Raw genomic sequence first — 12032 nt, forward strand, 5'->3', positions numbered from 1 at the left:
GTGTTGGGCTCTCTGCTCAGCAGGGAACCTGTCTCCCCCCCACCCCACCGCCTACTTGTGATCTCTGTCTGTCAAATACATAAATAAAATCTTAAAAAAAAAAAAAAATTCTGACGTTTAACATGAATTTTATTTTAATTGACATTTAGGTTATGTATACCTTATTTCAAGACACTGGCTTATTGGAAATATTTAAGATCCCCACTCTGCAGTTCATGAATTATTTTCGTGCATTGGAGAATGGCTACCGAGACATTCCTTGTACGTATCAGCAGATCTTACTAAGTTCAGATAATACTGGTTTTGAAACTATTTTTTCCTTCAGATCTAAACACTTTTAAAATTACATGTCTGGAAAAATATTAAATAGGGATTTAAAAAACTAATCTATATCCTGCTACCTAGAGTTAACAGACTAATTATTAACATTTATGTCTATTTTATTTGTGTTTCATATAGTGAATCATAATACAGACATATGTTTATAATGTGTTCTTTCCCTTAATTATAATATGGTCTACAACTTTGTGTTAATAATTATTCATCTGAGTATCTTATCTTTTAAAATGTTTGGTAATTAAGTGTGTCAGAAAATTCTTGACTTCAAAATATTTAAAAATTATCCATAGAATTTCCAGTTTTAACTGTGTTCTGACTTACGGAGTAATTGCTAATGTCTACTTGATTTTATGGCAAAATATAATTTGAATTTCATATTAGGAAATAATAAGGTTTCCTTATACATCTATATATTCTACAGTTTCCCTTCATATGGACACATTTTGGGAAATCACTCATATAAGCACAGAGCATATTATTCTTAAATTGGTATAACTCACTAATAATGATACTTAATGTGTGTTATATGTGCTATAATTTCCACTTATAAAGTCTGCTTTTTAAAAAGTGACTGCATTTTATAAATAGAATAGTGATACTTTATTTTTTTGTACTTATTTATTTGAGAGAGAGAGCACACGCATGCACGAGCAGAGGGAAGAGGCAGAGGGAGAGGGAAAAGCAGACTCCCTCCTGAGCAAGGAGCCCAATTCAGGACTCTGTCCCAGGACACTGAGATTATGACTGAGCTGAAGGCAGATGCTTAACTCACTGAACCACCCAGGTGCCCCTAAAGTGATACTTTAAAATGGACTTCAGAGGAAGGGGAATGGGGAAAAAAAGAGGCAGTAAAGAGTCTTCACTATCAGCTCCAAATAGGATATTAAGAAAAGAGCCTCTGCATCTAACTTTTTTAAACTTTAGTATCCAGATTTACAAATGGAAATTACACTAGTTTCTACTCCATACGTAGTGATAAGCCACAGAAAGCGCAGAGTAGAATTCCTGGCACATAGTAAAAGGTCAGTAAAAGGTTTTCACTTTATGAATAATTAAACTCCTCATAGACTGACATCACATCACATGGATGGCCTGAAGACTTAGTATTGTGTCATCTGCTGATTGTACCTGGTACTCATTAACTGTTGAAGTGTTGGACTTTTTTTGAATATCAGCTGTGACTGTAATCATTAGATCCATGGAGATTATATCATTTAATCTTTGTTGGAAAGTTTATATTATCTACCTTTCACAGGTGAGAAGTCCAAACTCAAAAGAATCTTTCCCAAGAACCTAAAACTCTTAGAAACGGCAAAACTGGGTTTCACGTGTAGGTCTTGCCTTTTCATATAGTGATAGTCAGTAAACCAGTGTTTGCTTGATTATGTGCTATGTCTCAGACACTGTTCTGGATGTTTTTGTATGCCATTTTAACATTTTGTCCTTCTAGAAGGCCTGAGAGATAGGTATGTCTCATCTTTTTTTTTTTTTTTTTTTTGGGGGGGGGTGTATGTGGATTTTTGTGCAGGGAAGTGGGGAGTTCAAGTATCTATAATTTTTAAGTGTTGCCTTTATGCAACATTGGTCTGCCTAATCCATGCACTATTTACATAATATTTTTAAAGCTACAAAATAGCAACCTTCAGTAAAGTTTTCAGTGCCTTTCAATTAGCCCTTGTTACTTGCCTTTTCTGTGACTGTCTTTCTTTGTTTTCATAGTATTTGTGAAAGTTTTTATAAGAGAACTTTTTAATACATCAAGAGACTTTAAAAAAGTAAGATGAAACCAAAGGTTCCTGGCTGACCCAGTCACCGAAACATGCTACTCTTGATCTCAGGGTTAAGTTCAAGCCCCGTGTTGGGCACTGAGCCTACTTAAAAAAAAAAGATGAAATATAATTGTGGGAAGTTATTCCAAGCCATACATTTTAGTATGAGGGTATAAGATAGTAGAAAATTATTGTGCTTTAAAAAATGTTCTATGTTGGGGCGCGTGGGTGGCTCAAATGGTTAGGCGTCTGCCTTCAGCTCAGGTCGTGACTCTGGGGTCCTGGGATCGAGTTCCATGTCAGGCTCCCTGCTCAGCGGGGAGCCTTCCTCTCCCTTTCCTGCTCCCCCTGCTTCTGCGAGCTCTCTCTGTGTCAAATAAATAAAATCCTTAAAAAAAAAAAAGTCCTGTGTTTAACATAACATTTTTATAAAACGTTTTGATGACTTTAGATCACAATCGCATACACGCCACAGATGTCCTGCATGCAGTTTGGTATCTGACAACGCGGCCAGTTCCTGGGTTACAGCAGATCCACAATGGCCATGCAACAGGAAATGAAACAGGTACTTCTCTCTACAAGTTTCCTTTTAGTTGTTTGTCCAGAAATAATAAATCAAGCTTTCTCCTTTCATTACCTCTTTTCTTTTAAAAATTGCACTAAGTAAACTTTGGTACATGTAAATAACTATATAAATTTTGATGCACAGTAATGATATGCAAATTAGAAAAGCTACAACTCACCTTAAGTTAAGATGCAGTACTGTTGAATCTACCATATTTCTTCTCTGTGTCCCATCCTGTGGCTTGCTGTCTGGAATAGCATGATAATCATTTGTTTATTCTTTTCTTTCAGTTCTTGGTTTTCTTGTTGTAGATGTACCATGTAAATTTAAAATATATAACCTACACAGTGAAAATGGCCATACTTAAAAGCCTTATGTAAGCATGTAAATGATGATATTAAAAACCTTTCATAACATTTATGTTTTGCTCCCAAAGAAGTTAATTCTGTTCCTCATCATAAATACAATTATTTATACAAATGTACTAATTTACATAACATGGTTCTCTTACTCTAATTTGTAAAAGAGGGAAGAACTACTCCAGTGAGATACATACACACACACACACACCCACACCCACACCCATCAGGACAGAATCTGCTTAGTTACAAATGCCTGAGAAACGTGATCATGCTAATCAGGGCAGATGTCATAGGCTCAGCTGTTGCTTTACAGTCTTTGGTCATTAAGTCCAAAGTAATGCCATTAGGTTTTCTGCCGTGCCATATTTACTCTTTCCTCGTCCTCCCTATTCCTTTCGTTAGTTCCGTACTTCCATCAGATCATTTTCTTCAGCTTTTCTGTTTGTAGATATAGCTATTTTCTTAGAAGAATACTTTCATATTTTAGCCCGTTTGATGATAGTGATTGATTTTGTCTGATCCTTACTATCAAGAGGAAATAAGGTTTCTACTATACACGGGAGGATATAACTTAGGGGATTTTTTTTTTTTTTTTTTTTGGCCTTTTCGGTACCCCCATGTCCGGTGACAAAAGATAATGGAAAACTGCGGTGATCAACTGTCATCAGGATCACAACAGTGCAGACCTTTGAAAATATAGGTCATTCCACTAGGCAGAGTACCATGATCAGTAGAGATGCTGGCGGAGGACAAAGGGAAGATGGAATAAGAAGATGAGAAATCTGAGGTCCAGCCATGTGACCAGTCTCAGAAGTGAAGTCTATAATAGCCATATGCATTTTCCTCATTGCTATTTATTTTATATACTAAGGAAACTTTTTTCTTCCTCTTTCTCATTCTCCTACCACCCAAACATTGGTGGACTTTTGGGTTCTTTCTACTTTGGGACTACTATGAATAATGCTGATATAAATATTCTTGTACTAGTTTTTGTGTGGATATGTTTTCATTTCTCTTGGGCACATTCCTAGCTGCGGAATTCCTGGGTCGTCAGAGGATTCTGTGCTTAACATTTTGAGAATCTGCCAAAATGTTTTCCAAGGTGGCTGCACTATTTTATTTTCTCACCAGCAATCCAATTTTTTGCTGCCATTTGTTATTATCTTTCTGATAGCCATTCTAGTGACTGCGAAGTGGTATTTCATTGTGGTTTGGATTTACATTTACCTAATGGCTAATAATGTTGAATGCCCTGCCATTTGTCTGTCTTCTTTGAGAGATGTCTATTTGTGTCTTTCAACCATTTTTAAATTTGGTCCTTTGTCTTTTTATTATTGAGCTGTAGGAGTTCTTTGTAGATTTTAGATATAAGTTCCTTACCAGATTTATGATTTGCAGCTATTTTCTCCCATTCTGTAAGGTGTCTGTTCACTTTCTTGATGGTGTCTGTTGAAGTACAAACATTTTAAATTTTGATGAAATCTAATCGATCTTTTTCTTATTTTGATCATGCTTTTGGTATCATATCAAAGAAGGGTTTTGCCTCATCCAAGATTATGAAGGTTTACTCCTTTGTTGTCTTCTAGGAGTTTCATAGTTACGGGAAGTTTAGGTCTGTGACCCATTAGAACTAATTTGGGGGATAAAAGAAGAGGTCTTTCTTTTGCACATGAATATCCAGTTGTCCCAGGACCATTTGTTGAAAAGAGTTCTTAATATATACTCCACATAGTTGGCTCTTAAATGTTACTAAATCAATTTCTACCTTATAAGATGTGAGCATTAAATGAAACAATGTATGAAAAAGGCTAACATCATGCAGGGCACATAAATGGCTCTTCAGCATGGTCTTAGCACCCTTGTACAAAATCAGTTGGCCACAAATACGAGGGTTTCTTTCTGGACTTTCAGTTTTATTCCATTGATTTTTATGTCTGTCCTCACACCAGTACATTATCTTCATTACTAAAGCTTTGTTAGTAAGCTTTGAAATTGGTAAGTTTAAGTCCTTTAGCTTTGTTCTTTTTCCAGATTGTTCTGGCTCTTCTGGTTCTCTTGTATTTCCATATGGATTGAGGTCCAGCTTGTGAATTTCTACCAAAGAAAAAGAAAGAAGGGGGAAAAAAAAAAACAGCTAGGATTTTGATAGGGATTGTATGAAATCTGTACATCATTTTGGGAGAGTATTGCTGTTTTAATAGTATTAAGTCTTCTGGTCCATGAGCATGGGCGTTTTTTCCACTTATTTAAGTCTTCTTTAACTTCTTTCAACAATATTTTTTAATTTGCAAAATACTGGTTTTGTACTTCTTTTAAGTTGATTCCTAAGTACTGTATTCTTTTTGATGCTGGTGTAAATGGGATGGGTTTTGGGGGCTTATTTTTTGATTATTCATTGCTATCACATATAAAAATAATTGATCTTTTGCATATTGCTCTTTTATCCTGCAATCTTGATGATCACTTTTATTAGTTCTGATAGTTTTTTAGTGGCTTTCTTGGGATTTTTCTATATATAAGAGCATGTCATCTCTAAGTAGAGATAGTTTTACCTCTTTGTTGTGTGCTGGTCTCAGCCTGTCAATATCCATTGTTGGGGCTGGACCAGCTCTTGTGGTTACTATGATTACAAGATGCCCTTTAGTGATTACCATCAAGAAACTAAAAAAAAAAAAAAAAAAAGGTTTATTACTTAAAGGAATTGAAAATTACACAACATAAGTAGGACCACAGAGCAAGGTCACAGGAGGAGAGAGAGAGGTTATGGGGAGGGAGAGGGAGAGAACATGCACAGTTGTGCATGCAGGTAGACATGTCTGAGGTTTATTGGGGTCAAGAGTGGGGGGTTTCACTGGCTCACTCTTAATTGGTGAATTTAAAGCGTAAGAGGAGGAATTTAAAGCTTGGGTAGAGAAAAAACCAGCAGCCCAAATGGTCAGTTACTGAAATCAACCAAGATTTCTAAAACAGAAGTGACCTGGCTGTGCATCTAGACAGGGAGGCTGGCAGGGTGTTTCTTCGAGATCAGCATCTTTGAAGTGGTGCTTCTTTGAAATGGGTACCTGGGAGAGCAAAGCTTAAATCAGGCACTTACGGTACAAAAAGTGGGGAAAACTGTCAGGGTTTACCCTATACACTTCTCTTCCAGTCTGAATGCCTTTTACTGAGGCCTCCATTTAAATTAATCAGCCAATTAAAAGAATCACCATTTTCTGAAAGAAAGTAAACAAATGGGATCTATGATAATTATGCTGAAATGTCCTTGCCAGCTATTTTATTTTTCATAGTATTAATTTCATGTTAACAAAAAGCAAAATTGAATATACATCTTAGAGTCCTAATAAGTCAGTTTTAAGTAACTGGGTTTTAAAAGGATGTCTTTTGCCAATTTTGTTATTTTTATGTGTCTTTATAATTCTAGGGAAAATTCAAATTATTGGCTGATGTTGGTAACTAAGTCTTATTAGAAATTTGAATGTTAAATATATCTTTATGCATTTAACTGCCTTAATTTTTTTATAATTATTTTTTAAAAGTTCTAGTGTGGGTGATTCTAAAACTCAATTTAAATAATGTTATAAATGACAAAAATAATGAGGTATCTTTATAATTATCACTAGTGTGTATTAAAGTCATTATGTTAAAAAATTCATGAGAGGGCACCTGGGTGGCTCAGTGGGTTAAAGCCTCTGCCTTCAGCTTGGGTCATGATCCCAGGATCCTGGGATCGAGCCCCACGTCGGGGTCTCTGCTCTGCAGAGAGCCTGCTTCCTCATCTCTCTCTGCCTGCCTCTCTGACTACTTGTGATCTCTGTCAAATAAATAAATAAAATCTTAAAAAAAAAATTCATGTGATGGCAAATACTGAGTGAAATAAATTATGATGAAGATTGTTTTGGACTCTCACAAGCCAGAACGTTATTCCTAGTTTCCACCGATGAAGTCAGTGAAATCTCCTGTCTCTCTAATATCTTTGTGGTTTTATTCTAAATATGGATTATTTTTTCCTCCATATACTTCCTAATAAGATCATTTCAGCAAAATTAATAGAATGACCATCTGAATAGATAAAGCCACTAAAATGCAAGAAAAAAAAAAAAAGAAATCAGCGGTAAGATACTAAAGCATGGAAAGTATGGTGTTGATTGTGAAAATATTGTTCCTAACTAGAGGATGAAAAGAGAATTATGAGACATTCCTCAGTTTTCTACATCCTCTCATTTTCCAGTTTTTCTTGCCATTGTCTTCTAAGGGGCTTCATGGAAGGAAAAAGAAAAGGGGGAAAAGGAGTTGTAATCAGGGCTACAAATGAAATGTTATCTCTCTGGTAGGATTTGAAAAGCATCCTATGCTGAGAAACTTAGTTTGTTAATACATTAAATTCCTAAATCTCCATACAGTTTTCACAAAATTTTATTCTCTAGATTGCTTTATCCTGTTACTTTCTGTGTGCTGGCCATTATCTCTAGTCCTTAAATAATAAGTGTTAAGAAAACCAGAGGTTTTTAAAAATTATTATTAGCCCAAGTAAGAGAACATCATAAAGATCTCATAGTGTCTTATGAAGTAAGTGACTGTAGCATCAATGCTTAACCTCGTTCCTCTCTAGGAGCATGTGTGTTGGAGAGAATGGACTGTTTTAAGTCTTTGTTTATAAATAGTTTATTTCTTAGCTTAATCAACAAGAGAAATAATCGTATTCCCTGTGGGGAATGCCCTCCTCATTCTCATTTTGTGAGGAAGTTATGGGTAATGCTGGTTTATTTTGCTTGTTCCTCAGATTCTGGTGGTAGAATGAGCCCTGGGCAAATTGCTTACATTTCTTCGAGGAGCTGCTCTATTCCAGATGACAGCTATGGTTGCCTTTCTTCAAACATTCCTGCGCTGGAATTGATGGCTCTCTATGTGGCAGCTGCCATGCACGATTATGATCACCCAGGGAGGACAAATGCATTTCTGGTGGCTACAAATGCCCCTCAGGTAGGAAATATTGTTTCAGAAAGTTCCAAGAGTGATTCTGAAATTTCACAAGGGTGTTGTATATATCCTTTTGTAATCCACCCTTCAGTTGAATCAGGTAACCATTCCATTTGCACTGTAATTAATTGGATTTTAACACATGGCCTTGACATGAGATGTGCAAAAGAGTGAAGAAAAAATTACCTTCTCCTACCTCAAAATAAATACAGTCGTGAAAGAGTAACCCACTGTTCTGTGAAATTCTGGAATCCTTGCTGCCAGTATTTTTGCCTTTGATCAAACTGATGAGACTGACTAGATGTAAGCCTGATTCTTCTTCCTTTCCGTGGCTGAAAGTGTAATGATGAGGAACTATCATTTTCCTTGATGTCCTCTTTTTTCCTCAAGACTCAGATTCTAAAGCTCGTAATGCTACATATATTAGTGTATGTAAACATTCCTTCTAGTACCACGTTATTTTTGTACCCAGTACAGCTGATAAGGTGCAAGATTCCTTTCCCACCAAAATTTGCATAAGAGGTAGGAGTTCCCACAAATGGATACTGTAATCGCAGTCGCTTTACACTTTCAGGCTTGGAACTAAATCCGTGGTTTTAAGTGGTCGTGGGTGTTTGTTTAGGCTGGTGATTCCTGAGATGTCGTCGTTGCTTCTAACTGCGTGCCTTCCAAAGGACAAGTAGTCGGTTCAGCTTGCGGAATTCATCTTGTGTCTTCGCCCCTCTGTGTGTAAACCTCACTTCTGATTTTTTCGTCTTCTGTAGCCATCCTGTGTTGCTCTTCACCCATTTCTCTCCCACACTCTCACTGTTTAAAACAGAGGAGATCGGTTCTCTAGCCAGAACAAGAACAGGATTCAGAGACAGGGAGAGAGTGTTAAAAATGCCACATGATTCATTTCTCCTGTGGCACTTTATCTATTAATAGTTCATGATTTCCATAGGTAACTTTTTAATGAATTTCAGTCTAGATATTAATATTTGTCTACTTTCTAAGAACAGCTGTGGGAGAGGTTATAAACTAAGGAGCCCATGCCTCCTCACGTTCTCCAGGAAGCGGAGGTACTCTCTCTCTCACTTCACACTGTCGTCTTTAAAAACCTGGGCTTGTGGGGAGTTGGGGATCTGGGCGGAAGGGGCACAGTGCAAAAAGCACTGGTCTTGAGATCGAGAGACCCGAGTTCAGTTTCTGATTACCCAGTCATTAGCCATGTGATCTTAGATGAGTAACCCTTATCTTTCTGAACTTCAGAATACACACCGGATATGATTAACGGTAAAGGGACAACAAATGGAGGGTTTCTATTTTGTGTGTTTGAGAGGCTCCTGAATCAGGTGTCCTATAGACGGAGATTACCAACTTTTCTCTTTTGCTCTTGGCTTTAGATCTTTTACGGCCTTCCCGTACAGGTGAGTCTGACTTACTACCTTTCCTCCAAGGGGATGACGGGTGAGGGCACTCCAGTGTTACTGCTGCATTGTTGCAGATAAACTAATGATATCTGAAAGTCATCCCTACAAGTTACATGCTGGAAACTGTTGTCCTAATCAAAATAAAAATGTGAAGTCTGGATAGAATACCAGTAATACATGTAATTTCTAACTTCTCATTGTTAAGGATTGCCGGTAGAGGAAGCGATGGGAAGTGTGGGAAGGGATAGGAAATTGACAGGGCATTCAGCTGTTGAGAAAGGATGATCTTCCACCCAGTCTCCTTGCTTACTGCCCGTGGGTCTGTACTCAACCCAGAGCATGCAAGTAGCTCTGTTGTAATGTGAGTTACATCACTTTCTGTTCCAGACCCTCCAGTGGCATTCACCTCACTCCTAGTAAAAGTCATTGTAATGGCTCGGGGGTTGATTCTTCTGCCTTAATTCACCCATGTCCAGCCTCAGTGGCCTCCTGGCTGTTTTCTTCTATATCCCAGGCACGCACACTCCCTTTCTGAGAACCTTTCACTTCCGTCCTCCCTGTCCGGAGTGCTCTCTCCCCGCACATCTACGTATTCACATTGTCACTAGTTCCGTGTAACAATCCACGAGCCCCTCCTGGAGCTCATTATGTTCCTTCCCTGCTTTGTTTTCCACAGCGGTGTTCATTCAGCATACCGTCTGTTTTGTTTATGGCAGGTCTCTCCTCAGTGGAATATGTTTTCCCGAGAATAAGGATTTTGCCTTATTCCCTAACACCTAGAATAGTGCCTGACACATAAAAGTCGTTTAGTAAATATTTGTTGAATGTTGAAGGATGCCTGATTTCTTTGCTCTGCAGGACTGCTAGTTTGTCTGAAATATCCTGTTCTTCCTAAAGTAATGAAATTCGTGAGACCTGCTAGTGCGTGTGAGATAAGGACCCTTCTGTGAAGGCCTGAGGCGTGTTTATTAGGTAATAAGTAGATCTTCTCATCCTGGGAAGCTCAGTGGGTCTAATTAGGCCACAATTAGTGAAAAGTGTTATTGCGTCAGTAGTAGTGTAGAATACCACCAACTGGATCAAATATTCTTCTTCATTCTCCTGGCAAGGAAAGGACGCTGGGAAGGTATGGAAGGATTATTTTAAATTCTTGCTACGAAAGAACATGAAACACTTAGGTTTATCCTGAAGAGATGCCAGTATTAAAATTCTAAGAGATTTCTGAGCTATTTCCAAATGAAAACTGGTTGAAAGATGGGGATTGGTGCCTGAGGTATTGGAGTTTTCATGACATTTGGGGTAAAAGGAAATGAAATTTGAGGATGAGATCTGTAAATTGGAGACACTCATAAACGTTTTATCCCCCAAAATAGGGATCAAGGTAGTGACTAAATACATGCATTTGACTCCTCATTGTAACAGAAGACTAGGTGGGGAAGGGTATTATCATCAGAAGCTTAAAGAGTTTTCCAGAAATTTCTGTCTCTGGAAAATGAAAAACAGATGAATATCGAGAAGTGAAAGTATACTAGAGGTGGATACAGCTTAAGTGAACTCTAGAGAGACTCCTGATGCCATTTGCCCCGGCTTGCTACGCACACACGTGCATGCGCACCCCAGTCCCTGTACACCTACACTACACATCTTTAAATAAAGCTTGTACAACCCTGCACTTAACCTCCAGGCAGAAAACTCATCTCTTAGATATTGAAGGGAACTTCCAGAAGAGAGTAAGAATTACTAGTTGTGAGTATTAGTACTCCAGAGTAAATCCTTCTCATTTTGGAAACTTAACAGCTGGTGTCTGGTCTCATAACTGTAGAGCAGAACCTACTAAGTAACAAACGCCATCCACATCCATAGGGTTCCTACTCATCTTTCCAAATTAAAGAAGAGACTCAACACTAAACAGAAGAGAATCTTCTCTCTCTCTCTCTCTTTTTTAAAAATATCAATAGAGGGGCGACTGGGTGGCTCAGTGGGTTAAGGCCTCTGCCTTCAGCTCAGGTCATGATCCCAGGGTCCTGGGATCGAGCCCCGCATCTGGCTCTCTGCTCAGCAGGGAGCCTGCTTCCCTTCCTCTCTCTGCCTACCTCTCTGCCTACCTGTGATCTCTGTCTGTCAAATAAATAAATAAAATCTTTAAAAAAAATATCAATAGATAACCATGGGATCATTAGACAGAACATTAACCAGTAGCTTGGAAAGAAAAGGTTAAAATGGACAGGGTAACCAACTATAGGGGAGAAAAAAAATCTAGAGAGTAGAAAAGCTGGTAAGTTTTTAAAAAAGGAATTCTTAGAATTCAAGAAACACTGCATTTCTAAGAACAGCAAGCTATGAAAAAGGAAACATCAGAGAACAAGTTAGAGCTCTTAGGAACTAAAAATATAACTGCAAAAAAAAAAAAACCTAAAAATTTAGTATAAGCCCTGGAAGTAAATTTCCAGGTAACCTCTGCCAGAATGCAGAGTAGAAAGAGAAGGAGATGGAAGATATCAGGAAGGGAAAAATGGGGCACAGTGGACCAAGTCATGAGCTGATTGTTGGAGTTTCAGAAAAAGACGGTCTTTGGATTGAAGGAGCTCAGCAGGTGCCAGAGAAGTTG

General features: G+C 37.9%; 1 protein-coding gene across 1 annotated transcript in view; it reads left to right on the forward strand.

The window, feature by feature from the left end:
• PDE3B (phosphodiesterase 3B) overlaps window positions 1-12032 on the forward strand; it is a 179685-nt gene that overhangs the window by 156050 nt on the left and 11603 nt on the right. The window contains exons 10-12 of the mRNA XM_032853535.1: window positions 150-261; window positions 2560-2673; window positions 7816-8015. Coding sequence (XP_032709426.1) covers window positions 150-261; window positions 2560-2673; window positions 7816-8015 — 426 coding nt within the window. The remainder of the gene's footprint in view (window positions 1-149; window positions 262-2559; window positions 2674-7815; window positions 8016-12032) is intronic.

Source organism: Lontra canadensis, unplaced genomic scaffold (assembly GCF_010015895.1).
Source record: "Lontra canadensis isolate GAN:19392208 unplaced genomic scaffold, GSC_riverotter_1.0 scaffold7, whole genome shotgun sequence".
NCBI lineage: Eukaryota > Metazoa > Chordata > Mammalia > Carnivora > Mustelidae > Lontra > Lontra canadensis.